Source organism: Macaca nemestrina, chromosome 6, assembly GCF_043159975.1.
Source record: "Macaca nemestrina isolate mMacNem1 chromosome 6, mMacNem.hap1, whole genome shotgun sequence".
Taxonomy (NCBI): Eukaryota; Metazoa; Chordata; class Mammalia; order Primates; family Cercopithecidae; genus Macaca; species Macaca nemestrina.
In genome coordinates this window covers 179,984,801-180,009,391 of record NC_092130.1, presented here as the reverse complement: position 1 = coordinate 180,009,391, position 24,591 = coordinate 179,984,801, and the positions used below count along the sequence as shown (strand labels likewise).

General features: G+C 56.2%; 1 protein-coding gene across 2 annotated transcripts; it reads right to left on the bottom strand.

The window, feature by feature from the left end:
• Positions 1-674: 674 nt before the first annotated feature.
• On the bottom strand, positions 675-24,161 carry LOC105464567 (CLPTM1 like). Of its 2 annotated transcripts, none has more exons than XM_011712562.3 (17): positions 23,741-24,161; positions 23,391-23,491; positions 20,192-20,381; positions 18,304-18,449; positions 17,251-17,329; positions 14,116-14,233; positions 13,360-13,454; positions 11,200-11,284; positions 9,628-9,731; positions 8,139-8,204; positions 7,164-7,214; positions 6,177-6,259; positions 5,551-5,585; positions 4,546-4,601; positions 4,417-4,461; positions 3,440-3,555; positions 675-1,259 (listed from the first exon to the last, which is right to left on the bottom strand). In XM_011712562.3, exons 1-17 carry the CDS (start codon positions 23,900-23,902, stop codon positions 1,175-1,177), a joined length of 1,617 nt encoding a protein of 538 aa, XP_011710864.1. In that variant the 5' UTR covers positions 23,903-24,161; the 3' UTR covers positions 675-1,174. The 2 variants fall into 2 exon arrangements, with proteins under 2 accessions (XP_011710864.1, XP_011710863.1); XM_011712561.3 differs by having other exon boundaries at positions 18,304-18,452; positions 23,741-24,071.
• Between the last annotated feature and the right edge of the window lie 430 nt (positions 24,162-24,591).

Here is a 24,591-nt window from a genome sequence, read left to right as displayed (position 1 = left end):
CGCCTATTCCAGAAACACACGAGGATGAAAGCTGTTATTGGCAAAGGAGACTTAGAGCAAGGAAATGCCCAGGAATAAAAAAAAGATTACGTATTTAGAGGCCAGGTGGGGAGGCTCATGCCTGTACTCCCAGCACTTCAAAAGGCTAAGGCGAGTGATCACTTGAGTTCAGGAGTTTGAGACCAGCCTGGCCAACATGGCAAAACCACATCTCTACTAAAAATATTAATACAAAAAAGCTGGATGTGGTGGCGCACACCTGTAGTCCCAGCTACTCAGGAGGCTGAGGCAGGAGAATCAATCACGTGAACATGGGAGGTGGAGGCTGCTGTGGGCTGAGAACAACAAACCCCACAAGAACTTCAGCAAACATGAAACTTTACTATACACTGAGTCCAGCAGTTCTCTATCCATCTTTCTATTCCATTTCTCCCTCTCTGCCTCAACCTAGGGCAAGATAGGCTTGACCCGACGGGTCATGGCTCTGTACAATAATTTAGTCTTAAATAACTGAGATGCTAAGTATGTAAGAACACTCATGACTCAAAGGCTTGGGAAGGGCTCTTTAAATTTGCTCTTTTAATGCATAAATAAATCCATATTATGTATTACTTTCTGGAAAAGGGTTAAACTCAAACATCTGAAATACTTTCATTATACCAGGTCAAGAAAAATGCCACAGCCAGAAAAATTTATTTTAAAATAGAAACATACATTAAGTTTTAAAACAACCAACTCTCAAACAAAAGAGGAAAGAGCCTTTGATCCCAGAGTCCACGCGGAATGAATTCCGTATGTGTTTGAAATTCACATAAGGAGCACTTAGAAAACCACCTGAAATGGAACTCCCACAGCCCCCTTGCCTGTGAGGGCTCCCGCACCTGCCAGTGTGAGGACATGGCCGACCCCCGGACACTCGCGCGCCGGGAGCCACCACAGCTCAAGGTGACTGGCAGCGCCCAGCTCTGTGACCAAGACAGACGTTCACACGTGGGGGCACCGTGAGCGCCACCAGCTCCAAATCTGATGTGAGGGATGTGGGAGATGTCTGAGAAATGTCCAAAGCGATTTTGGCAACACAGAAAATGCAATGTCTGGGAATTCCACCAAATGCTTCCAAAAATACTCATGGACAATTCAAGTCGCACGTGGCCAGCGGCAGCCCGGGCGGCCTTCAGTCTGTGTGGGGCGCCCGCGTGGCCTTCTCCTCGTAGGACTCCCCGAACTCGTTCACTCTGCGTTTATCCACAGGATAAAGCCTACAACGACACAAATGAGCACATCAGCAAATCCCACTGCAGGGCCTATTTTCCTAAGAGGAGGACTTGGCATCCTTGATTTATTTTCCAGTGAGCGGCCACAGTGAGCAAATTAACTAAAAAGTCGAATCCTCAGAAGTTTTACTGCCGAGGGCTGAGGAGGGATTTCTGAGTTGTGTTTTGTTCTGCATGGCCAGGCCAATGCACTGCTCTCTAGGAAAGGGAAGCTTGGCCAAACGGAGGACCCGGAGGCTGCACTGGCTGCCTTCTGGGAACTGCGGAATCACAGAGACCCGCGCAATCAGAACAGGAACTGCCATGTTCAGGGAGCGCATCTCCTCAGCTGTGAACACTTGGCAGGACACTGCCGCCACCTTTGATCCTGAGCCCCCGAGGCTTTGCCAACATCACCCCTACGTATGGATGAGGAAGCTGTGGTGTGAGGGGCAGCTCCACACAGCCACGAACAGTAGACGTACAGGGTTTCAGCTTAAAAACGGACCTGCTGCCCATCAAGGGCCCTGTGGTCCTGGCCAAACACCGTTTGCAGGTCTGGAACCAGAAACACACAGAGCCCGAGTGTAGCACAGTTTCAGGCACGCCCTGGGCCACCTGCGAGGACTTGGGAGCCACCTGAAGGGCTCACGGTTGAGATGGGACCCTGAAGAGTGACAACCACGCCAGGCGCAGCAGCTTCCGGGGCTCCATGGCTTGGACAACCTCAAGCTCTGCAGGGGTCAGGAGGCCAACTGGGGGATCTGAGAATGGTGAATGGGGGACGGGAACCAAGCCCCATGTAAGCGTGAGTGTTGCTTACAGGGAAACAGCCCTTCCTGCTGAGACCCAAGCTGGAGCTCCAGTGCAGGGGCTGCACGAGACATCAAGGGGATGGGTGGGCAGCCGGCGGCCACGCCTGGAGAGCTAGGCAAGGGCGGCCATGCGCCACTGTGTGGATGTGCCAACTGCACCTGAACAGAGTTAAAACAGACCGAACAATGCCAGCCTCACGCTGGCCGGGACAGAGGCTCCGAAACACCCGGCGAAGCTGTGTGGAGACAGGCGGGGATGGGAGCACTGCGCTCCCCAAGGGCCGGCAGCCCAGACCGAGGCAGGACCCCCCAGGACGACCTGGGGGAAAAGGCTCTCTCTCCAGCACTAGGAGGATGCCCAGGCCTTGAGGGGGGCCATGGCCTGGGAAGGGCGCAGGGAAGTGTCACAGCCATGGTGTATGAGTGGTGGCTTCCTGGTCTGGGCGGGGGGAAGATGGGAAGAGGGATCTCGAGGGTCAGAGAAAGGACACAGCCAGGAGGCTCTGAGACACTTGGCAACAGGCCTTGGGGGTGACACACACTCCTTCCACCCCTGCACAAGGCCTGGGGCCGGAACTGGAGGTGAGGGCAGTGCTTGCAGTGGTCCGGATACAACCCTCCTGAGGGGAGCCCCAGATCCCTGGCTCCTACCCTGGCACAGCAGAGCTGAGGGAGCTCTTGCTGACTGAGAGGGCAGATGTCAGCCCTGGAGCCTCTGCGTTTAGAAAATTCCGAGGCCCGGGGCAGGATCTGAGCCTCTGCGTTTAGAAAATTCCACAAAGCCTTTTCCTTAGCCCTCAGCCTTCGACCTGAAGGCCAAGCCGGGAGGTCAACACAATGTCATCTTCAGAGGCCCAGGTGGCTGGTTTAAGGGGTGTGGCCAATGCTGAGGTGAGCGCGGTCTCCAGTGACATTCTGCCCTGCAGGGACACACAGCCCAAGAGTGGCCCAGAGCCTGTTCCCGACGCTGGAGACCTGGACGCCAGGACTGCCAGCTGGACACCTCAAGGCTAGTGCCAAGTACGGATTAGTCGTGCTACGATCTCTGTTCTGCTCAATAGCAATGACTGTGAATAAGTAAATAGCTTAAGGAGAGAAATTTGCTTTCAGTGGCTAATCAATAATTCACATAGAAACAAGCATTTCTAAAGCACAATGAGGAGACAAAGCTGCAACAGTTTCTTGTCAGGTTGTATCATGGGCAACTGGAACCCAAGTTTAGGCAAGACAGGAAAAACCACCACCCGCAAATTATCTTTGCCCTCAAATGGACACACAGGCGCAGGGTGCTGTGAAAGCCGTCATTCTGTTCAGCAGCAGCGCCACGCCGCTGAGACGGACCAAGAGCTGAGCGTGCACAGCCGCACTCACCACCGCTGGTACAGGTAGACCAGGAACACCACGTCGTCCCGGAAGCAGGCCAGCCGGTGAGACGTGGGCATGGTGATGATGAAGGCAAAGACGTCATCAATGAAGGTGTTGAAAGCCTGCAGGGCCAGATGGGAGGAAAGTGAACCCCAGTTGCTGGGACTGGAATCCTATTGTTTCTGGTAACCTAACCAAGCAAATGGCTTTTGGCAGACACTTGGAACTAACTAACTGGAACTCTTCACAGCAACAATGAAAAGAGCAGAAAGCCGGCAAGTGGAGACACAACGCTCTGTTCCCTCAGGGGCTCCCCACAGCCGCTGGCACCTGACACAGTGCAGGTCTCGCCCAGGCTCCCACCCACATCGGGGAACCCAAAGAGAACGGCCTGAAACCAGAGCCAAAGGGAGAGCCAAGGGCAGAGCCGCCTGAGACAGAGCCAAGGGGAGAGCCAAGGGGAGAGCTGCCCGAGCATTGCCCTTTCCTCTGGGAGCTTGTACTTGACTTCAGAAAAGTGCAAATCACGTCCCATTAACTCAGCTCCGCCTGCAATGCTGAGGCACTTCTAATCCCACACGGAGCCAAGGGGGCCTCCACAGCTCCACCCGCGGGGAATGGCCACGGCCCACTGGGGATTCCATTCCTGCCTGGGAGGCCTGAATCCACTGTCCCCAGGCACCAGTTACTGGGCCACAGGGGTCTGTGTCTTGACACACATGCTAAGAAGAAACATAAAAACTAAAAAAAAACAAACCAAAACCAAATCTGTGACAAGTGAGAGAACCCCAGTCTTTCAGGGTCTGAAGTTCTCTACAGCTCTTCGCTTTTTTTTAAAGGAGGCTCCTTAATATTTTTCAGTGAAAGGGACGGCTGCAGATGCACTCTGGGCAGAGACTGCCCCGGTAATGCTGGGGCTGGAAGACGCCCTCACTCATGCTCTGTTCAGTGAGAGGGGACTCCTCGCCAACTGTCACACTCACCTTGTAGGTGAAGGCCTTCCAGGGCAGATGTGCCACTGACTTCAACTGAAACAGGAGAGACAGGCACAGGTCAGCTGCAGGCAGCACAGGAGACAGGGGCCGGGCCGCAGGCAGCACACACCACCTTACCTTGTAGTTCACAAAGAGCTGGGGCAGCATGAAGAGGAAGCCAAAGGCATAGACCCCTGCAGAGAGACAGACAGCACTCACCAGGCGTGGAGGGCCGGGCTGCCACGTCTGTGCATAGCGGGCAGAAAACAAGGTCTGCCACCCAGACAACTTCAGAGTCTGTCATTGTGTGAAGCAACTTTCTGGCTGGTAAGTTTATCAAGAGTCTACGACAACTTTGGAGAGCAAAGCTCTTCTATTTATTAATCAGTGTAACTGCTGCCCATGGGGTCAAGTGAGTGAGGGCGCTGGAGCACCCTGGGGCTGAGGACACGGCCTCCTGACCCACAAGGTCCTGCCCCAGGGGTCAAATGTGGGGCTCCAACCAGGGAGGACGGCAGTGCGGGACCCACCTGCTCTGCACCAGACAGGCCCTCGCCCTTAATGCTCACGGGACCACTTCCCAAAGAGACCACAAAGCTGCGATCAGGGCTGGTCTGGTGGGGCGGGGGAATGGACACAGCAGCCCATGCAGCTGAAGGTGCCACCTGGGGCAGGTGGGGGCGGGCGGGCCTCCCAGGACATGTGGCCCCGAGCACAGGGCCCTGCAGGGTCCCCACAGTGCATCGGCAGGAGAGCCTGGTGCTTCCATTTGCTCTAAGGAACCAGACGTGGATGGTGTTGTTTTAATGCTTACTTGTTTTCATGAAGAAAACAGACAACAGTCCCGTACCACACAACACTGTTGTGATCAGCGACGCACACGGATACCAGGCGGCTGCACCACACAGCCTGGTGTGGAGTGGCTGCCGCATCTGGTGTAAGCACTCCCTGTCGCTTGTACAAGGACCTATTTCTCAGAACCAGTCACTGTTGTGAAGCTACGCAGGGCTTTATCTGCTCACAGCCTGGGGGGAGCCCTGGACACCGCAGAGGCACCTGCCACACTGGGTTACAATGTGAGAACAATTAAATTGGTGCCTGCTGTAAATACTATTACTGAAGTAGGGAAGCACAAGGACTCACCATTGACAAAGCTGTTGATTAACCAGGAGTACCAGCTGAAATGGAAAAAAAAAGGAGAAGTCCCATTTCTTACATAGCTTAGCATCTGTATTAAATTGACGAAAAATAATTCTTTCATTAAAAATTCTCTAAAAAAAACCCCAGGTGTTCTCACTGCAGCTAGGCAGCCAAGAGCAGCAGTGCTGAGCCTGGTTCTCAAGCTGGAGACAGCGCTGAGCGCCCCCGCCCAGGCAGCAGAGGCCAGGGGCTCTGGGACCCCTCTTGGCTCAGAGCCAGCACCCTGCTCGGGCAGCAGAGGCCAGGGGCTCCGTCGCCTCTCGGCTCAAGGCCAGCATCCCACCCGGGCAGCAGAGGCCAGGGGCTCCAGGACCCCTCTCAGCTCAGGGCCAAGCTTCCCATGAAGCCTGGTGGCCAGAGTCAGTCCTCTCAGCTACACCTTACCGGTGGGGGGACACTGAGGCCCAGAGCCCACCGTGCGCAGCTGCAGGGTCGGGATCCCTCCCAGGCACTCGCCCAAGTGCCCCGGCCCCTAGCTTGCCCTCCAGCCACACTCCGCTCTGGCTCAGTCATCCAAATGGCTTTCTCAGGGGAAAGACGGCGCAGGTGAAGCATATGCGGCCTCCTACCTCTTATACTTGATATTCAGGAGGGAATAGACAGCACCCCCGACACAGAGAGGGTACAGCAGGTATGACAAGTACTTCATGGCCTGCGGGGAACAAAGGGAGCTTCCAGTCAGAGGCCCAAATGCCAGGCCTGTGTAAACGCACTGCATGGAGCTCACTACGACAGGGACAGACAGAACGAGCTACAGCACTCGGGGCGGCAGGGCTGCTCTGAAGGGGGCAGGCGGTGTGAGGGGCGTACGTAGGGCTTCATGCACTCGCCACAGCCCAGGAGGCACCGCACGCGCCACAGCCCGGGTGTAACTACAGGCGCTAGTTAACAATAATAGATCAATTTGGGCTGGTCAAAACCAACCAATCCACAACAAATCAACAAACATAATGGAAAGACACCTGAAAAAACTGTCTACTAAGTAATGTAGTTACATCGCCAGCTGTATCTATTGATTTCAGCTTTACAACTCCATGAAAGTTAGATAGAAGCTGGTGAACGTTAAACCAAACCAAAATCACTCCTGTGCAGAAATGTTCCTTTAACTTGAACTGAGACTTCCAGCTCCCCCAGCAGCACTGGGGAAGGCGATGCTCTGTGCTTCTGGGGCCGAGGGCCGATCCTCCAGGCCACCGAGCCGCCGAGGCCATTACGGCCTTGGTGACAGCAAGTGCGTTCCCAGCAACCACAGCAGACACCAAGGCCTGCGTCAGCCGCCTGGCAAATGTGACTTACAAACGATGAAAATACCCCTACTATACGGTGACACAGGCAGGCTGTGCCTATAAAGACTGGAGAATGAGCATCTCTGCAAGCCCCCGCCCTTCCCAGTAAGAAATCTGGGTTTTATGTGTTCACTCTTGGGATTCCTGCTCAAGGCGGGCTGACCCGTACTCCAAGGAGACTCCTGCACTGAGCAGTGACAGCAAGAGCCCCGTCTTCGAGGATGTGGGATTTGCCTGGCATGCATGTGCCCTGAATCACTTGTGACTTACCTGAGTATCGTACTCCTCGGTTTTCCTCTCAGATTCGCTGTAAGTGCCAAACTGTTGTGAAATTCAACACAAGGATGTTAACAGACTCAGGGAAGATCTGAGTGAGCTGTGACTAAGGGGCGTCACACATGGCTGCAGAGCTGACCCAGGCCTCGCTACAGAGGGCGCTCAGGTCCCTACCGGCCGAGGAGAGGACCCAGAGGACAGGGATCTGCGTGGACCCTTCCCACCTCACCCTGGCCCTGGGTCCCGCAGGCCTGAGCGGGGACAGCGCGGCCTCACTGCTGTTCCTCGTTGGGTGGCTCGGTTTTCAGTGCCGCTGCTTCACAGTGAGAACACTGCAGAGGGCACAGGCACAGCCGACAATGCTCTGAACCAGCTGGCCAGAAGTCACGGGGCCAGGCTGGAACACAGAGGCTGCGCTGCATCTGCTTCCTGCCCTTCCTCTGCCCACAGCATGGAAAATCTCAGCCGTGACTGCTGAGGGCCCCGCCTCAATTAAGGTCCATCTGTGGACACAGATTCAGCTCCAGCTCTGCCCCAGCCCTCATCTGCCTAGGGGCCTCATGAGCACCCAGGCACTGGGGCAGCCACAAGAGGCAGGGGCTCGCTCACTTGGGGATTGCCAGGACTGTACTGACCCCAGTCAGCACCAGCCTCGGGAGCGCGCTCTAGGCAAGGTGCCAAAACGAAGCACCCCCGCTGGCCGGCCAGCGTCCTTTCTCCCAGAGGCCGGCTCAGGCCCAGCAGCGCTGCCATCGGCATTGAAGAGGGTCAGAACTAGGTACATGACTGGGGAGTCCTCAGGCGAAGAGAGTGGCTGCGATCGGAAACCAGTGCTGCCTCCACCACGGAGGCTCCCAACAGAGGCCCACAGTGACTCATCCGCGGATGGCCACTTTACTCTGTGCACAGGGGGCAAAACCACACTCTTCAGAGAGGGCGTGGGGTTCAGCCACTACAGTTAAATCCTACCTGAAATTCAGGTATCAGGCCTCTCCAAAGAATAGTCATCTTCAATGCCTTCTTCACTTTCCACAGCTGAGGGGAGAAATCAGGTAATAGTTCCTTTAATATTCCAAGGCCACAAGACCCCGAATGAATGATCCAGATAGTAACGGATAGGACCTGCCGCCCACGGCCCCGCCCAGCCCACTGTCCTCTTCCCGTCCCTCCCACAGCTCAGGGCAGAACGGTGGGGCCCGGACCTGGGCCTCTAACCCACACCCGGCAGGTATACCTGGTCAGGTGGGCTGCACAGCCACTGACCAGCAGACGACAAAACCAGCATGCAAGTGCGGTTCTCTTTTTTTTTTTTTTTTTTTTTTTTTGAGACGGAGTCTCGCTCTGTAGCCCGGGCTGGAGTGCAGTGGCGGGATCTCGGCTCACTGCAAGCTCCGCCTCCCGGGTTTACGCCATTCTCCTGCCTCAGCCTCCCGAGTAGCTGGGACTACAGGTGCCCGCCACCTCGCCCGGCTAGTTTTTTGTATTTTTTAGTAGAGACGGGGTTTCACCGTGTTAGCCAGGATGGTCTCGATCTCCTGACCTCGTGATCTGCCCGTCTCGGCCTCCCAAAGTGCTGGGATTACAGGCTTGAGCCACCGCACCCGGCCGCAAGTGCGGTTCTCTAAACCACCCTGCCTGCACCCAAATTAGCCCCCACCTCCTTCGCCAGGCACTTGGGCAGCCGTGGAGCCTGTTTCAGGACCTCTCTGAGAGCTGCCACCACCTGGCTGCATCCTTGGAAGGCATCGTTCACAGAGGACTGGTGCCTGAGCCGGGCGTGGCACTGTGACTCGTACCTATGGAGGGCCCTGCCTGCGGTGCTCCAACACCATCTAATCCAGCTCCTCCTCAACAGGCATGACGGCCGTGCAGGCCCCCACCCACAAACGGGCCACCAACTGCGGGGCCCTCAGACTCTGGCTCCTGCCGGGGTGGCAGAGCTCAGGGAGGAGCTAGGCGGGTGTCTGGGCCCTCTCACCCCGAAGGCCATCGGCCCCTCAAGTTTTGCTCCCAAGCTGGCCCTGCCCCACGAGGCTCCCTTTTGGCTGGCTTTTCTGAGCTCCGAACAACCAGGGCTGGACCACAGGGCACCGAGTGATTTCCGTCACTGCCCACCTGGCCGCCGTGCTCAGCTCTGCAGCCACAGCACGAGCCTCTCAAGGCCCCACGGTTTACGCCTCTGCTTTGCGCGTGGTGGGATTTCTCAAACACGTAAACCACTGCTTGGTGGACAGGCCTCAGGAGCTGATGCCATCAGAACACCCATTTCCCTGCTCTCCACTTGTTCAAAGCCTTTATAGCCACCACCTGCCATTCCACAGCTTCCAGAACACCGAGGCCGTCGGGAACAAGCACACAGGCTTCCACAGAAGGTCTCACACGCTGGGCCTGAAAGCCTTTCCCGAGCGCGCGGAGGCCCATGGACCTCAGACAGTTCAGGTCACTGCCCGGAACTCACCTCGATAGCGGCTCCAACACCCGCCGGGACCAGCACCAGCAGGCTCGTCTGCTCGTCCAGCAGGAACAGGAAGATGACCACGGTGCTGAAGCAGCGCCAGAGCACTGGGGACAGGACGGTCGGGCTTGGAGGGGGTGCAGGGCAGAACCCGCCTGTGTGCCCCCAAGTCGCACACATACCCCCAGTCCCCCATCCCAACCCCCATGCCCGAGAAGCTTCAGGTACTCCCCAGTCCATGTCCCCCTGTTTAAAAAGAACAGGGAAGTATCCAGCAGCCAGGAAAGTGTCTTGAAGGCTGCTGAACTAACAGCTGGCCCCACACCAGCTCCACAAGCACGTGTCTGAGCCACACCTGCAAACGAGCACGGAGCGTGGGCAGAGGTTGGACGACGGCCAGCACAGCTTAGATTCCAGGCAGGTCTTATGCTGGTTCTGTGATAAGCGCGTGGCTTTTCAAGTCTGGACTGGTTTCCTCCCCAGCCTGCACCTTAACCACCACTCCAGCATATTCAACACGTCTTCCTCCTCCCGCAAACCCCCAGGGCAGGCAGGGGAAGCATATCCATGGAGCCACACAACAAACAGTGCTCATGGCCACAGCGCTGTCTGCTGGCCACTCCAACCCGGGATGCCGGGAAAGGCATTAGGGTTAGGAGACTCCACCACAGAGCACGGCAGGGCCCCCAGGCAGCCAGGGCCACCTGCTTGGGCATCTTTTCCACGTGAGAAAAACAACTTGTTTGGGTCTCTGATACTGGAGCCGAACACTCCTCATTCCTAACCAAGACTCACCCACTTCTCATCCTCACACCGCCAACCCCTCGCCCCTGTCCAGACCGCCGCTCCCCACCCCACTGTGACAACCTCCACCCCTGCAAGGTCAGGAGGACCCTCACTCACTTGGGCCCCCTAACCACGGCAGGCACCCTTGGCCAGGAACGTTGGTCCCAGATCTTGGCAGGCCTCCTGCCCGGGCTGCCTGGCCTCAAGGGTCCCTGACTGCCCTACCTAACAGCTGCACACTCCCTGTCAATGCCAGGCACAGCACCACGGGCCTATCAACTGCCATCACCTGGCAGGCCCCACACACCCAGGCCTGTGCTGGTCGGGGAAGGAAGACCCGCGGGAAGACGGGGCGAGGGAACTAAGACAGGGGATGTGAGGCCCCAGCCCCACTCAGCGCCCGTGAGCAGCCGGGAAGGCTGGAGAGGTCCATGCTTCTCACTCCCCACAGCCCAGGTCCAAACCCCATGCACGCCAGAGTCCACAGCCAGGCCCTGAGCTATGCAGCCTCCGGCAGTCACACCACACGCATGCCACAGTTTGCAGCCAGGCCCTGAGCTGCGCAGCCTATGGAGGCCCTGAGCCGCGCAGCCCCCGACAGTCCCACTGCAATTGCTGCAAAGGCTCTCTGGGTTTTACAGTGCCTGGTCTCAGAGGCTTCTCAGGAGCCAAGCACACACCCGGCGCTGTGTCTGCAGCCAGCAGTGAGGCAGGCAGCCCTCAACCACAGGCTCCAGTGAGCATCCCCAGGGCAGAGGATCTGAGCAGGGCCACGCTCGGGGCGCCTACCTGCCTTGGTGGACATGCCGATCATGCTCTTCTTCTTCTTCCAGAAACTGATGTCATTTTTAAAGGCCAGGAAATCAAAGAGAAGCTAGAAAGAACACACACGACAGCAACTCACATCTCCTGCTGTTTCTATCTCCCGTGAGACAGAGATAGAGGCCTCACGTGTGACTGTGAGGCTGCAGTGTGCTCAGCCTCAGGACGCATCAGGACAGATGTCTACACTCGGGACCCGCACCTCCATGCACCTGGCCTGCCATGTCCTGTCAGAACCTAGAGTGCCCAGGCAGGCTTTGCAGGGGCCCTTCTGAAATAATGACTTGAATTGCTGGAAAGGCCCACAGGCAATTGGAGGCTCTGGATTCCCCTGGACTGTGGGGCTGGCTGGGCGTCCCGACCCTGCTCTCGGGTTGTGGCTACTCAGGGCAGCCTCACCTCTCAACTGTGCTAGAAATGCAGGGGCTGGGCGTGGTGGCCCATGCCTGTGGTCCCGGCTACTGCAAGGCCAAGGCCGGAGGACTGCCTAAGCCCAGGGTTTTGAGACCAGCCTGGGCAACATAGTGAGACCTGTCTCCAAAAGAAAAAAAACTTAAAAAAACCTAACCATGCATGAGCTCATCCTTAGAGACATCGACCTTTTAATAAAAATCATTTAATTCTCCAATGTGGCTTTAGAAAGTTTTAGCTTGATGGGCAGCCAAACTCCCAGGCACTCAGAACCAGCGCCAGCCGCACGCCTGGGCGCCTCCTCACCCTTCCAGCCTAACCACAGGCCAGCCTACCAGCCACAGGATGGCTCTCCTCGAGCAGCTCAACTCCACGGGCGAAGATAAGAGCACAACAGCCTTGCTTTACCCATGGTTTGCTGTTACCCACGGAGCAGTGCGATGAGCTATTCTGAGAGTGAGACCACTCCCATGTAACTTCATTACAGTGTACTGTCCTGTTTCTGTTACCAGTTATTATTGGTAATCTCTTACCATGCTTAATTTATAAATTGAACTTTATCATAAGCATTATATAATATATATATTTATAAGAAAAATCAGTCTTTCTAGGTTTTGGTTTCAGGTATCCACTGAGGGTCTTTGAACATATCTCCTGAGGATAAGGGAGGACTACTGTATACACACTGGATGAGGATGAGGTACTACTGTATACACACCGGATGAGGATAAGAGACTGCTGTATACACACCAGATGAGGATGAGGTACTACTGTATACACACCGGATGAGGATAAGGGGGGACTACTGTATACACACTGGATGAGGATAAGGGGGAACTACTATATACACACGAGATGAGGATAAGGGACTGCTATATACACAATGGATGAGAATTAGGTACTACTGTATACACACCAGATGAGGATAAGGGAGGACTACTGTATACACACCGGATGAGGATAAGAGACTATTGTATACACACCGGATGAGGATGGGGGGACTACTGCATACACACCGGATGAGGATAAGAGACTACTGTATACACACCGGATGAGGATAAGAGACTACTGTATACACACCGGATGAGGATAAGAGACTACTGTATACACACCGGATGAGGATAAGAGACTATTGTATACACACCGGATGAGGATGGGGGGACTACTGCATACACACCGGATGAGGATGGGGGGGAACTACTGTATACACACCGGATGAGGATAAAGGGGGACTACTGTATACACACAGGACTTTTTACATTTAAAAATCAGCGTGTTAGAATTTGTACAAGTACTTTCTGCCAGAAGCTGCCCACCTCTGCATGGAAGTGCATGGGGTCGGGGCCTGGACGGGGAGGGTGAGATGCCTGCACCTGTTCATTTCACTGGTGTGGACACTGCTCAGAGTACTCTGGATCCTTTTCAAAACCGCCCCCAAAGCCAGCACAGCACAGCCCAAGTCCCCAAGTCCCCAAGTCCCCAAGGCTGTGGACGGAGCTCTATGGTTCCTCCCTTTACAGAACTGGGAGAACTCGCCCACTGGGGCAATGGTCGCCAAGTGTCAGGAGTGCTGGCTGCTGAGCAATGGGAGCAGATGTTTGGGGCCACAGGGCTGGACGGCGCCCACAAACCCCAGGTCCAGGGCCCTTGCAGGAGGCCCGGGACCCAGGGAGCCTCCCCAGTGCCTGCGGCAAGCCCTCCTGGCGGACAACTCACGTGGAACGCTGCGACAAAGAAGGTCAGCGCCAGGAAGTATAAGTTGGTATCTACAAAAATTCCTTTCACCTCATCAGCATCTTTCTCTGAAAACCCTGCCAAGGAAAAAAAAACATACAATATAAAACAGGCAATATCAATCTTACCTAACATTACAAATACAGTTTTCAATATAAAAACTTAGACCGGGCACAGTGGCTCATGCCTGTAATCCCAGCACTTTGGGAGTCTCAGGTGGGTGGATCACTTGAAGTCAGGAGTTTGAGACCAGCCTGGCCAACACGGTGAAACTCCATCTCTACTAAATATACAAAAATTAGCCGGGCATGGTGGCACACGCCTGTAAATCCTAGCTACTGGAGGGACTGCGGCATGCGAATCGCTTGAATCCGGGGGGCGGAGGCTGAAGTAAGCAGAGATTGCGCCACTGCACTCCAGCCTGGGCAACAGAGTGAGACTCTGTCTCAAAAATAAATAAATAAATAAAAATAAATCTCGTCAACAGTTAAGGTTCATTTGACCAAAATCATGGCATTTCACATATTATGTTCTTAATAAAGCCAATTTCCAGACAATCAACCAGGTCATCTCCAAGGAGAGAAGTGAGGCAGGTGCTGCTGAGCCTCCGATTCAACGTCTGTGTGAGCATCTGCAGCAGGAGGCGTGGAGGCCCCGGCCCGTGTCAGGATTCGCACTTAGACGCCCGAGGGGCTCCAGGGCAGCCTCATCCCGACGCCGGCCGTGTGGAGCACCTACCGAACTGCTGCAGGGAGTACACGGCGTCCTGCATGTGGATCCAGAAGCGCAGCCGTCCCAGCGAGACCTTGTCGTAGGACACGGTGAGGGGCAGCTCGGTGGTGGAGCGGTTTATGACCTGATGAAGACAGCCACACTGAGGGCCCTGCCCTCACACCCTTGCGCCCAGCTGCTTGGCAGCCCTCGTCAACCCTGCCATCCCCCTTCCCATCCTTGTGTGGCCCCATGTCAGACATGACGGGACCCAGCAGGTGTCCTGAGGTCCCTCCTTCTGTCACCACAGAACCCAGGCCCCAGCGTGCTGTGTCCCAGCACAGGGAGGTTCCCACCCCCAGGACCCTGTGAGCTCAGCAGTGCTAGCACTGCCTGGGCTGTTCTGCTGCACATGCCCCTTCAATTTCTAGTGCACAAGTCCTGGTTCCCTGGAGGTGATGCTTGCCACCCATCTGCTAGGAATCCACGGCGCAGCATACAGCGCTGAGCTTGGCCTGCAGAGTGCTGGCTTGTCCTAAGAGTTGGGGACCACGGGACACGCACAGCCCTGCAGCACATGGGCAAAGTGCCCTCAGGGCCTAAAGCATGGAGCAGGCGGTGGCCATGGGGACAACAGAAGGCTTCCGGAATGCAGAGCTAGCACGGGCAGTGGCATGGATGTGTGGGCCTCAGAACAATAAACTTAGTCCTGCGGCCCGCCGGGGTCTCATGCACACAGGCTGCAGGCCAGGTCCCAGGGCACCGAGGTAGGAGGGTAAGGAACGGGTTCACAGGGGCAAGCCCACACCCTACAGCACATGCACAGTGACCACACCCGGTGAGCGCCACCCTTCACATGCTGGAATGTCCATCGAGAGCTGTGCTCTAATCCACCTGCCCTGCCTCACGCCCTGACGCCGCCATGGCGGGCACTGCTGGTGTCAAGGGTGTGGTGGAGTCAGAGCCACAACCAGCAGGTGCCAGGTTGTCCTGAGAGCAGCTGTCAGGGCGCCCCACGAAGCCAAGTGGCATCAGTGCACGTGGACGGTGGCCTCCAGGCACCCCTCGAGCTGCCGAGCGTGTCTGAAGGGTGTCACTGCCTGCTCCATCTGGCAGTGCTGGGCCCAGCCACAGAAGGTGCCGACTTCCTGTGCCTGCTGTGTCCCAGCTGCCTGCTTCCTCTCTTAAGACAGCACCTCTCAAATCTGGCCCCAAGTGAGACACAGCAACAGAGACACAGCACATGAGAGACCGGGATTCAGGGAAGCTGCTGTCGGCACGTGTCTCCATAGCTACTGCAGCGCGGGCCACCACCGGCACAGCTGTGCCACAAAGCCTGCCCCGGGCCTCTAACAGACAGATCTGCAGACACACACACAGGGCAGCCTTCTGCAGCCGCCTGCCCCTTCCACCGTCTTCTGAACGCCTGCAAGGAGTCAGCAGCATGAGGCCTCACAAGAGGGGACCACGGGCTGGTGCCACAGCTCACACAACTCTGTATGGGACATTTTAGCAGAAGCTGCTGTCCTGAGGTTTGTCAGCGGCACACCAGCAAACTCCAGCCAACAGAGAAAGGCACTGGAATTGCAGGGCTGACAGAGAAACTGTTCAGGGAGAGGCTGGAACACCAGACCTGCTCGCCAGTCACTGCCTGTCCGGCCCCCAGTCTGCAGGTTGTATAGGAGCAATCAGTGACCCCAGAAGTGAAGGAGGCAGTGTTAGGGACCACAAGGGGTCTGAGGGAACAGCTGTACAGAGCGACGGTTCTGAGAGCCATAGTCAGCAGGAGGCAGCAGGGCCTGGGCAGAGATCAAAGCAGTCAGGAGGCTGCGCCCCCATTTCCCAGCTGCACCCACCCCCCCAGCAAGCTCCCTGCTCTCCAGGTGCCCACTCCCCAATTTCCCAGCTGTACCCCCTAGCAAGCTCCCTGCTCTCCAGGTGCCCGTTCCCCAATTTCCCAGCTGTACCCCCAACAAGCTCCCTGCTCTCCAGGTGCCCACTCCCCCGTTTCCCAGCTGCACCCCCAGCAAGCTCCCTGCTCTCCAGGTGCCCACTCCCCCGTTTCCCAGCTGTACCTACCCCCTGAGCAAGCTCCCTGTTCTCCAGGTGCCCGCTCCCCTGTTTCCCAGCTGTACCCCCAACAAGCTCCCTGCTCTCCAGGTGCCCGCTCCCCCATTTCCCAGCTGTACCCCCAGCAAGCTCCCTGCTCTCCAGGTGCCCGCCCCCCGTTTCCTAGCTGTACCCCCAGCAAGCTCCCTGCTCTCCCCAGGACTGTTTCCTCATCAACAAAAATGGGGAGAGGGCCCGCCTCAGAGCTGCCGAAAGCCGTAAGTGAAGCGGCCTGGCTCCTACTGGGTGGTCTAGAGTGACAGCGACAGCTTGCAGGGAGGCAAGGCAGAGCAGTGATCTTGCAGGGCCCCAGCTGAGCGTTCACCTCTGAACCCCAAATAACCTCATCCGTGCAACGACACCACAGCTCCCAGCACGATTACAGAAAGGTTCACAGAGTGCTTAGCACAGTGCCGCATGTGCAGCAAGGGACATTAAATATTAACTGCTTCTGTGAGTCTTGACACTGGCCAAAGGGTAGCCACATTTCATCTCCCCTCAAAGCAACCCTGGGAAAGCAAGGGCCATCACTGCCCGTAACCACATGGCGCCAGAGCCCAGAGTGCAGCCACTTCCCTCCTGCACAGGCCTTCCGCCCTGCCAGGGGTCACCCCCAGAGCTGAGGAAGGCTGTCACCCGCTCCTCTGGCCGCCTGTGCAGGACTAGCCCTGGCGGGGAAAGCAGGAGTTTGCTCAGGACACTCTGAATTAATCTACATGGCACACCAGGAGCTCACACGCAGACGCCGTTTCACACAGCGCTCAGGCGCCTGCCCTCTAAGCGCTGCATAAACAATCTTTCAGGGGCCTTTCACCAGCGACAATCCAGAGGCTCAGGAGGACCCCACGTCCAGCCAACAGCAAACCCAGCGCACCACCAGGGCCACCCCCCATCACAGCCCTCGCACGCCCGAAGGCAGTGCTTCCCAGCACAGGTAAAAGCTCTGTGCTAAATGTCAGCAATGGCCCTGTCCATTAGGGTGCTGGGGCTGCGGGGCCAGTCTTGGGATCAGTCTCGCCAGCTGCACAACCAGTGGGCAGAGGCGTCACTCACCATCAGGTCCTTCACACGGTTGCTGAGCTGGTCGATGAACAGGATGGGCAGGTAATGCACGGTCTTCCCCAGCTGGATCCTGGGATTAAAGCACAACTTTCCAAAATCAGTCCAAGGTTTTTCCCTTTCAATGAACCAATACATCCAGGCACTGGGTTTACCCCAGAGAAGTCCCCCCAGCACCACCCTCAGCTGCTTCTCAGTCACAATGACCCCAGGGCACAGCCTCCCCAAACAGAATCAGAGAGCCAGACAACATATGCACGCTTCTGAGACCCACTCCCCAGGAAGTGATGGCCACAGGTGGGAAAATGCCTCCACGGCCACTAGGGGGAACTACAGGGACATGGCCGTACAGCAGAGCCCAGGGCCCTCTGTGCACGGACATGGAGCAATCCCAGGACGTGGCCGCTACACTTGGAAGGGCGAGTCACCTGCAGCCACCTAGGAGACGGAGCTGTGGTGTGGGAGTTGGGGGAGGATCCCCAACACATGGGAGACACGGGGTGAGCTCAGGTGGCCAAACACGTAAATTCCAATAATTGTATTTAATTGATGGCAAGTTACACTAAAGTAATAATCTAAAGGTTAACTTTTAGGTAAATCTAAATGAGCCAAGTTAAAAAATCACAAGGGCAGCAAAGCAACACATTCCTGTGAGCACCTTCCATTTTCTCTCCATGGAAGCCTTCGCCAGCCAGGAGCAAAGGGCAGGATGCTCCAGCTTAAATTCCCTTCTTCTCCCTTCCAGCCCTCTGGTAGCAGCACAACCTCAAGGAGGAAGTGGGAAGGGCTGGGGCCCGGGCAGCGAGGGCCTCGGCACAGAGGGGGAAGAGCTGGGGGCCGGGCGGCGAGGGCCTCGGCACAGAGGGGGAAGAGCTGGGGGCCAGGGCAGCGAGGGCCTCGCCACAGAGGGGGAAGAGCTGGGCCAGGGCAGCGAGGGCCTCGGCACAGAGCGGACTCCAGGATGCAGGAGCGGCCCGCTGGCGGGTTCTGGCCAGCCAGGGTCCCAGCACCCTCCCGCTGGCGCTCCAGCTCTGGGGCCCCACTTACATCTTCATGTACCGATGCACATCGGCAGGCAGGGAAGACCCGTCGAAAACAAAGTTGTCTGCCATCACATTCAGCGCCAGCCGCGGTCTCCAGTGGGACACTGGCTCATCGAGGGCGCTCGTCGGCTTCTTCTCCGCCTCGAGCTGCTGCTAAGTGAGGAAAACAGAGGCCAATGCTAGGACAGAAAACCGTGCCCGGGACAGCAGGGTCAGCACCCTAACCTGTGAACAGACAGCCATGCACGGGCACAACTGGAGGAGAGCCCAGCAGAGAGGGCACAGTGGCCCCACAGCTGCCAATTCCCCCAGACTCTCACCAAACACCCCCAATCCTTATCAACATGGAAGCCTGGGGGTGCTGCTTTGCAACATGTGGTCACGGATCTCACCAATTCCTTTTCTGGGGTTCTCAAACTAAGTGGGCCCACTTCTCAGAAGCTGAGAGGGTGAGAGCCCCCTGACCTTGGCAGAAGACTGTGCAAGTCCAGAGCTCACACAGCCCGGTGGCTGTAAGGAGACTGAGAGGGAGCTGGCTTCTAAAACCAAGCATGTGGGGCTGCCTAGAGGAGGAGACACACTGAGGACTATGCACGGCTCTTAAATGAAGTTAAACTTCAAAGGGACGCTGACTGACAGGGATACATCCTAGGAAACACTATGATCTTACCCATTTCCTACCTAAAGATACAGTTTAGCAATAATTTACATTACAACTGGTTTTTCACACCTCCTCACATTTGCTACCTGGAAGGGAGGCTCCGCTACATGCTACGTACCCATCACCCCACCCACTTGTCAGGACACTGGTGAGGAGGGATGCGGGCCCCGGATGAGGGGGACACGGAGAGGGGCAGGTGCGGGATGTTCCTAAGGAGACACACATGCAAACTGGGGAGAGGCAGGAGCAGGTGTTGGCAGGGCTTTCAAAACCACATCAACCCCGACACATCTCTCTTTCTCTCTGTCTGGAACAATTTCACAGCCTCTTCCAGGAAAGCTGCCATCTTTCTTGTTTTGTAAACTTTTTTTCTGAGGCAGAGTCTCCCTCAGTCGCCCAGGCTGGAATGCAGTGGCGCCATCTCACCTTAAGGGTTCAAACGATTCTCCCGCCTCAGCCTCCCGAGTAGCTGGGGTTACAGGCACACGCCACCATGCCCAGCTAATTTTGTATTTTTAGTAGAGACGGGGTTCGCCATGTTAGCTAGGCTAGTCTTGAACTTCTGACTTCAGGAGATCCACCCACCTCAGCCTCCCAAAGTGCTGGGATTATGGGCATGAGCCACAGCACCCAGCCTTGTTTTATAAATTATCTCACTTTCCACTCAACACAAAGGTGGGTATCAGAATTCCCCTGCTTTATCCTTGGCCTGTGTTTATGATCACTTAAGTGACTTCCAGTTTTTATTTGCACATACACCTTTCTACAGGTGTACAAACTACAACTCGCACCTCTACCTTTTCCAGCATCTCCAGTTACGTTCTTAGAATAAACATCTAGGAATAGTCCAGTCCTACAGAATGCAGAATGAGCCCAGCTCTCATCCCCAGAGCTCCTGGTGAGAAGCTGCAGGCCAGCTCTGCAGGACCAGCGCTCCATCCCACCAGGTGCAGCAGGTGCCTCCAGACGCTGAGAGGGCCCACTCCTGAGGGACTCTGCATAGAGAATGCCAGCGACCACTTCAACTGTCCCTAATTTTAGATAAAACTTGTCTGCAAACCCATGGATATGACTCAGCTGAAAGTCAGACATGCATGCCAGTAACATTCCAATGGCTTTACTCCCAACAAAGTCACTGGAGCCCTAGACATTGCCTGCCTGTGTGGAAACAGACACGTCCGTTCTGATGGGGCGGCACAGCCTGTTGTCAGTAACCCACAAAGACCCTCACCTGTGCATCAGACTCCCCAGTGAGCAGGTTGATTTCTTCCGGCTTGGGGACCATGTAGGTGGTCAGAGGACTGACCAGGTGCACCTGCTTCCCGTCGTGCCATGGCAGGACCCCAGCGTGATGGAGGAAGATGTAGGCATACAGCGTCCCATTGTTTCTTGTTTTCTTTGGTACAGAAACATTAACTGTCCTGAAACAGAACAACCATTTACACTACATACATATTACATTCTGTCTCTAGAAACTATTCAAATACTTTTATAAAGCTGTTTTTTTTTTTTTTTTTTTTTTTTTTTTTTTGAGACGGAGTCTCGCTCTGTCACCCAGGCTGGAGTGCAGTGGCCGGATCTCAGCTCACTGCAAGCTCCGCCTCGCAGGTTCACGCCATTCTCCGGCCTCAGCCTCCCGAGTAGCTGGGACTACAGGCGCCCGCCACCTCGCCCGGCTAGTTTTTTTTTGTATTTCTTAATAGAGACGGGGTTTCACCGTGTTAGCCAGGATGGTCTCGATCTCCTGACCTCGTGATCCGCCCGTCTCGGCCTCCCAAAGTGCTGGGATTACAGGCTTGAGCCACCGCGCCCGGCCTATAAAGCTGTTTCAATAAACTAATTTCAGCTCAGAAGTACTAAAAATGAAACCCACCTGCCTGGGGCTTTACGAGTCCTGGGTGTGTGTGTCCTGAGAACTCGGCACAGGTGTAGGCGCCTACAGCTGAAAGCAAGAGGGCCCGCACTTCCTGCCTCCATCTCAGGAGGCTGAGAGGTCAATGACCCGCCTGAGGCTACAGGGCTGAAGCAGCCAGCTGGAAAGCAGCTTCTGGGCCTGGCCAGGACACCAGCTGACCACACACACTGAATCCCAGAACTCTGAAGCGAAGGGCAGCAGCCGCAGGGGCTCCGTACGCCTGCTACTGGAGTCTCAGAAATTTAATGTGGGTAGTTTTTTTGGGTGTTGCATTTTTGAAGATGAAAAGATGATCAGCCACAAAGGACTGACTTTCAAGCCTGTCTGCCCTGACTGCGTGGCCTCCAGTGCGAGCTGAGGAAAGGCCCGGTGAGCTGCTACAACTGTAGGCCTCGGACCAGGCGCTTGGCTCTTCACCTGCACGCTAGAGTCCGACGTCCACACTACAGCCCCGTGGAAAACCTCACATGCCACCTGTTTATGGTCACATGAGTTCTTCTTCCTCTTTATAAAAAAGTCTTTTTTTTTTTTTTTTTTGAGACAGTCTTGCACTGTCACCCTGGCTGAAGAGCAATGGCGCAATCTCGGCTCACTGCAAACTCCGCCTCCCAGGTTCACGCGATTCTCCTGCCTCCGCCTCCCAAGTAGCTGGGATTAAAGGCGCACACCACTACACCAGGCTAATTTTTTGTATTTTTAGTAGAGACGGGGTTTCACTATGTTGGCCAGGCTGGTCTTGAACTTGTGACTTTGTGATCCACCCGCCCGGCCTAAAAGTCTTTTTTTGAGACAAGGTCTCGCTGTCACCAGGCTGAAACTGCAGGGGGTGCAATCATAGCTCACTGCATCCTCAACCTCCTGAGCTCAAGGGACCTCCCGCCTCAGTCTCCCGAGTAGCTGGGACTACAGGTGTGCGTGCCACCACGGCCGGCTAACTTTGAAAATTGTTGTAGAGCTGGGGTTTTGTCACATTGCCTAGGCTGGTCTCAAACCGCTGGGCTCAAGTGATCCTCCCGCCTCGGCCTCCCAAACTGCTGGGATTATAGGCGTGAGTCACTGTGCCTGGTCTCTCCTTAAAAACCTTATGGTTGGCCAGGTGCGGCGGCTCACGCCTGTAATCCCAGCACTTTGGGAGGCTGAGGCAGGTGGATCACGAGATCAGGAGTTTGAGACCAGCCTGGCCAACATGGTGAACCCGTCTCTACTAAAAATACAAAAATTAGCCAGGCGTGGTGGCGGGCACCTGTAGTCTCAGTTACTTTGGAGGCTGAGGCAGGAGAATCACTTGAACCCAGGAGCCGGAGGTTGCAGTGAGCAGAGATCACGCCACTGCATTCCAGCCTGGCAACAGAGCGAGACTCCATCTCAAAAAAAAAAAAAAATTCTTATGGCCAAAGTTCTAATGAGAAACACAAAGGCATCTATGGCTCCTCACTACCCAAGAAAGAATCCGTCTCCACCAGGACATCTTAAGTGTCTCTCTTTAGGCGGGGGTGCAGGGCTGTGTATCTCTGATGGAACGTGCACTCAGAGACACTTGAGGTGGGGCTGTGTCAGAGTGCTCATTCTCCCCGCTACCTCCAGGCTGACACTGTGCCAGGTCAAACGGAAAACCTCACTAGCTGTCCTTGATAACTGGTCCAGGGCCCAGCATGGAAGATGCAGTATTCATGTCTGGGAAATTAAACCCAATGCAGATGAATCCTGAGCATTTTTGAAAGGTGTGGGCAGCTACAACCGACTGGTGACCAAACCAGCACTTCTGGCCTCTATTTCATGGAGGCAGAGAAATGGCAGCAACTGGCTTGAGATCACAGGCCCAAAGAGGCCAGGCAGAAACCGCCTTGCCAGTGCCTCCAGCTACCCACAGGGACTGGCCGCCTCGAGGGCGTGGAGTCCAGCTAGAGTCTCAAGCTTTCATTATTCTCTCCTCAGATACCTCCCAGGCAATGAAGGGAAATGGTTGACTTGTGAGAAGCAAATCACAGTTAAAATTATTCAATTAAAAAAAATTAGGCCATATGTTAGATGTAATTTTTAAAGTTACTCTACATATTTGGACATTGATCTATTCTAACGTCACATGTCACTTAATTATGATTTTCTACAAAATTGCTTCCTCCATCCCCATCCCTTTTCCTTCACAAGTAACTTAAGCGAACTACTTCCACCAGGAAAAGACAAGTCGGCCCCGGTAGTGAAACTACAGAGCTGTCCGCTCTCAACTGGTTCAAGCGTGGCCCCTGCTCCTTCGGAGCCTCCCCGCTGCAGGACATCCCACTGCCATCAGACTGCTGAGAGCTACCTCCCAAACGACATTCATCATCTGTCACCTTCCAGGTTGAATGTTTACAGGCCACGCATAGGCCTCCACTTACGATATTCTACTACTTCGAGACATTCGGTAAGACTAGTTCTCTAAGGTAAGCACGTTAGGTACAGAAAGCTAACTTTCAAACGACCTGAACACAAGTAATGTTTTCCCTTTCACTGGCATTTTGTCCTACAACCATACCTTTCAAATTTGGACTCCACATCAAAGTCTTCCACATTCAAGACCAGGTCGATGTTGTTCTCAGTACCCAGGTGGGACCTCGTCGTGGTGTATACGCTCAGCTGGAAAGGAGGGGGCGCCGAGAGTCAGCCCGGCCAGGCCCTGGCAGGGCGCACACGCATCCCACGGCCAGTCGGAGGGCGGAAGACCTGGCCGCTGGGGAACCAGGAAAGGTTCCATCTCGACTCGCGCGGCCACAGCTCCGAACTAAGACGCGACGGCGGCGTCTAGGGCCTGGAGGAGCGGCCCCCACCCCAACCCGCCCGGCCCCCGGCCCCCGGCCCCCGGCCCCCAACCCCGCGGACGCTCACCTGCAGCTTGGGCCGCCGCGCCAGGTACGGCTGGATGCAGTTGGCGTCGCCGGAGCACGGGCGGGTGTAGACGATGCCGTACATGACCCAGCAGGTGTGCACCACGTAGACCACGAACACGCCCACCACCAGGCTGGTGAAGGAGCTGCGGCCGCTCCACATGGCTGCCCCGCGCCCGGCGCCCCCGGCCCGCCCGCCTCTCAGCCGCGGGCCCCGCCCGCCCGGCACCCAGCCCGCCGCTCCGGCCTCCGCCGCTCACTGGAGAGCCGCAGCGCGCCGCCGCCACCGCCGCGGGGGAACGAATGCGCCGCGCGCCGCAGACCGCCAGCCGCCCCGCATACTCCGGCCCCGCTCCGACCTGGCGCCGCGGGATTCGCCGGCGCCGCGCGCCGCTTCCGGGCCCCGCCGCCTGCCGGAAGTGGATACGCCGCGCGGCTCCCTGGGAAGCAGAGTCTCGGCCGCCGCCGCGCACGCGCGTCCGGGATGCGGCGCGTGTGTGACGTCACCAGCCCGCGCCACCCTCCGGACGTGCCTCCCAGGGGCCCAGGAGCTCCGCTGTTGGGGCCTCAGAGGGTGTTCGCGGGGCGCCGAGGAAGGCTAGGGCTTCGGGGTTCCCGGGACGCCGCCCCCAACCGACCACGCCTGCCAGACCACCAAGTGGGGGCCGCGTCGGGAAGCCTGGTGGAAGGCGGTACGGGAATTCCGGCACTGAGCCTGCAACCGTTTTAGTCCACGGCTGTCAAAATCTAAAGGGAAGAAAAACGAAATGCTCGGAACCCTCACCCTCACAGAAGCTGAGCACCTCATCCCGTGTGTGGATTTTTTCCCCAGTACAAGCCCATTGTGGGGAC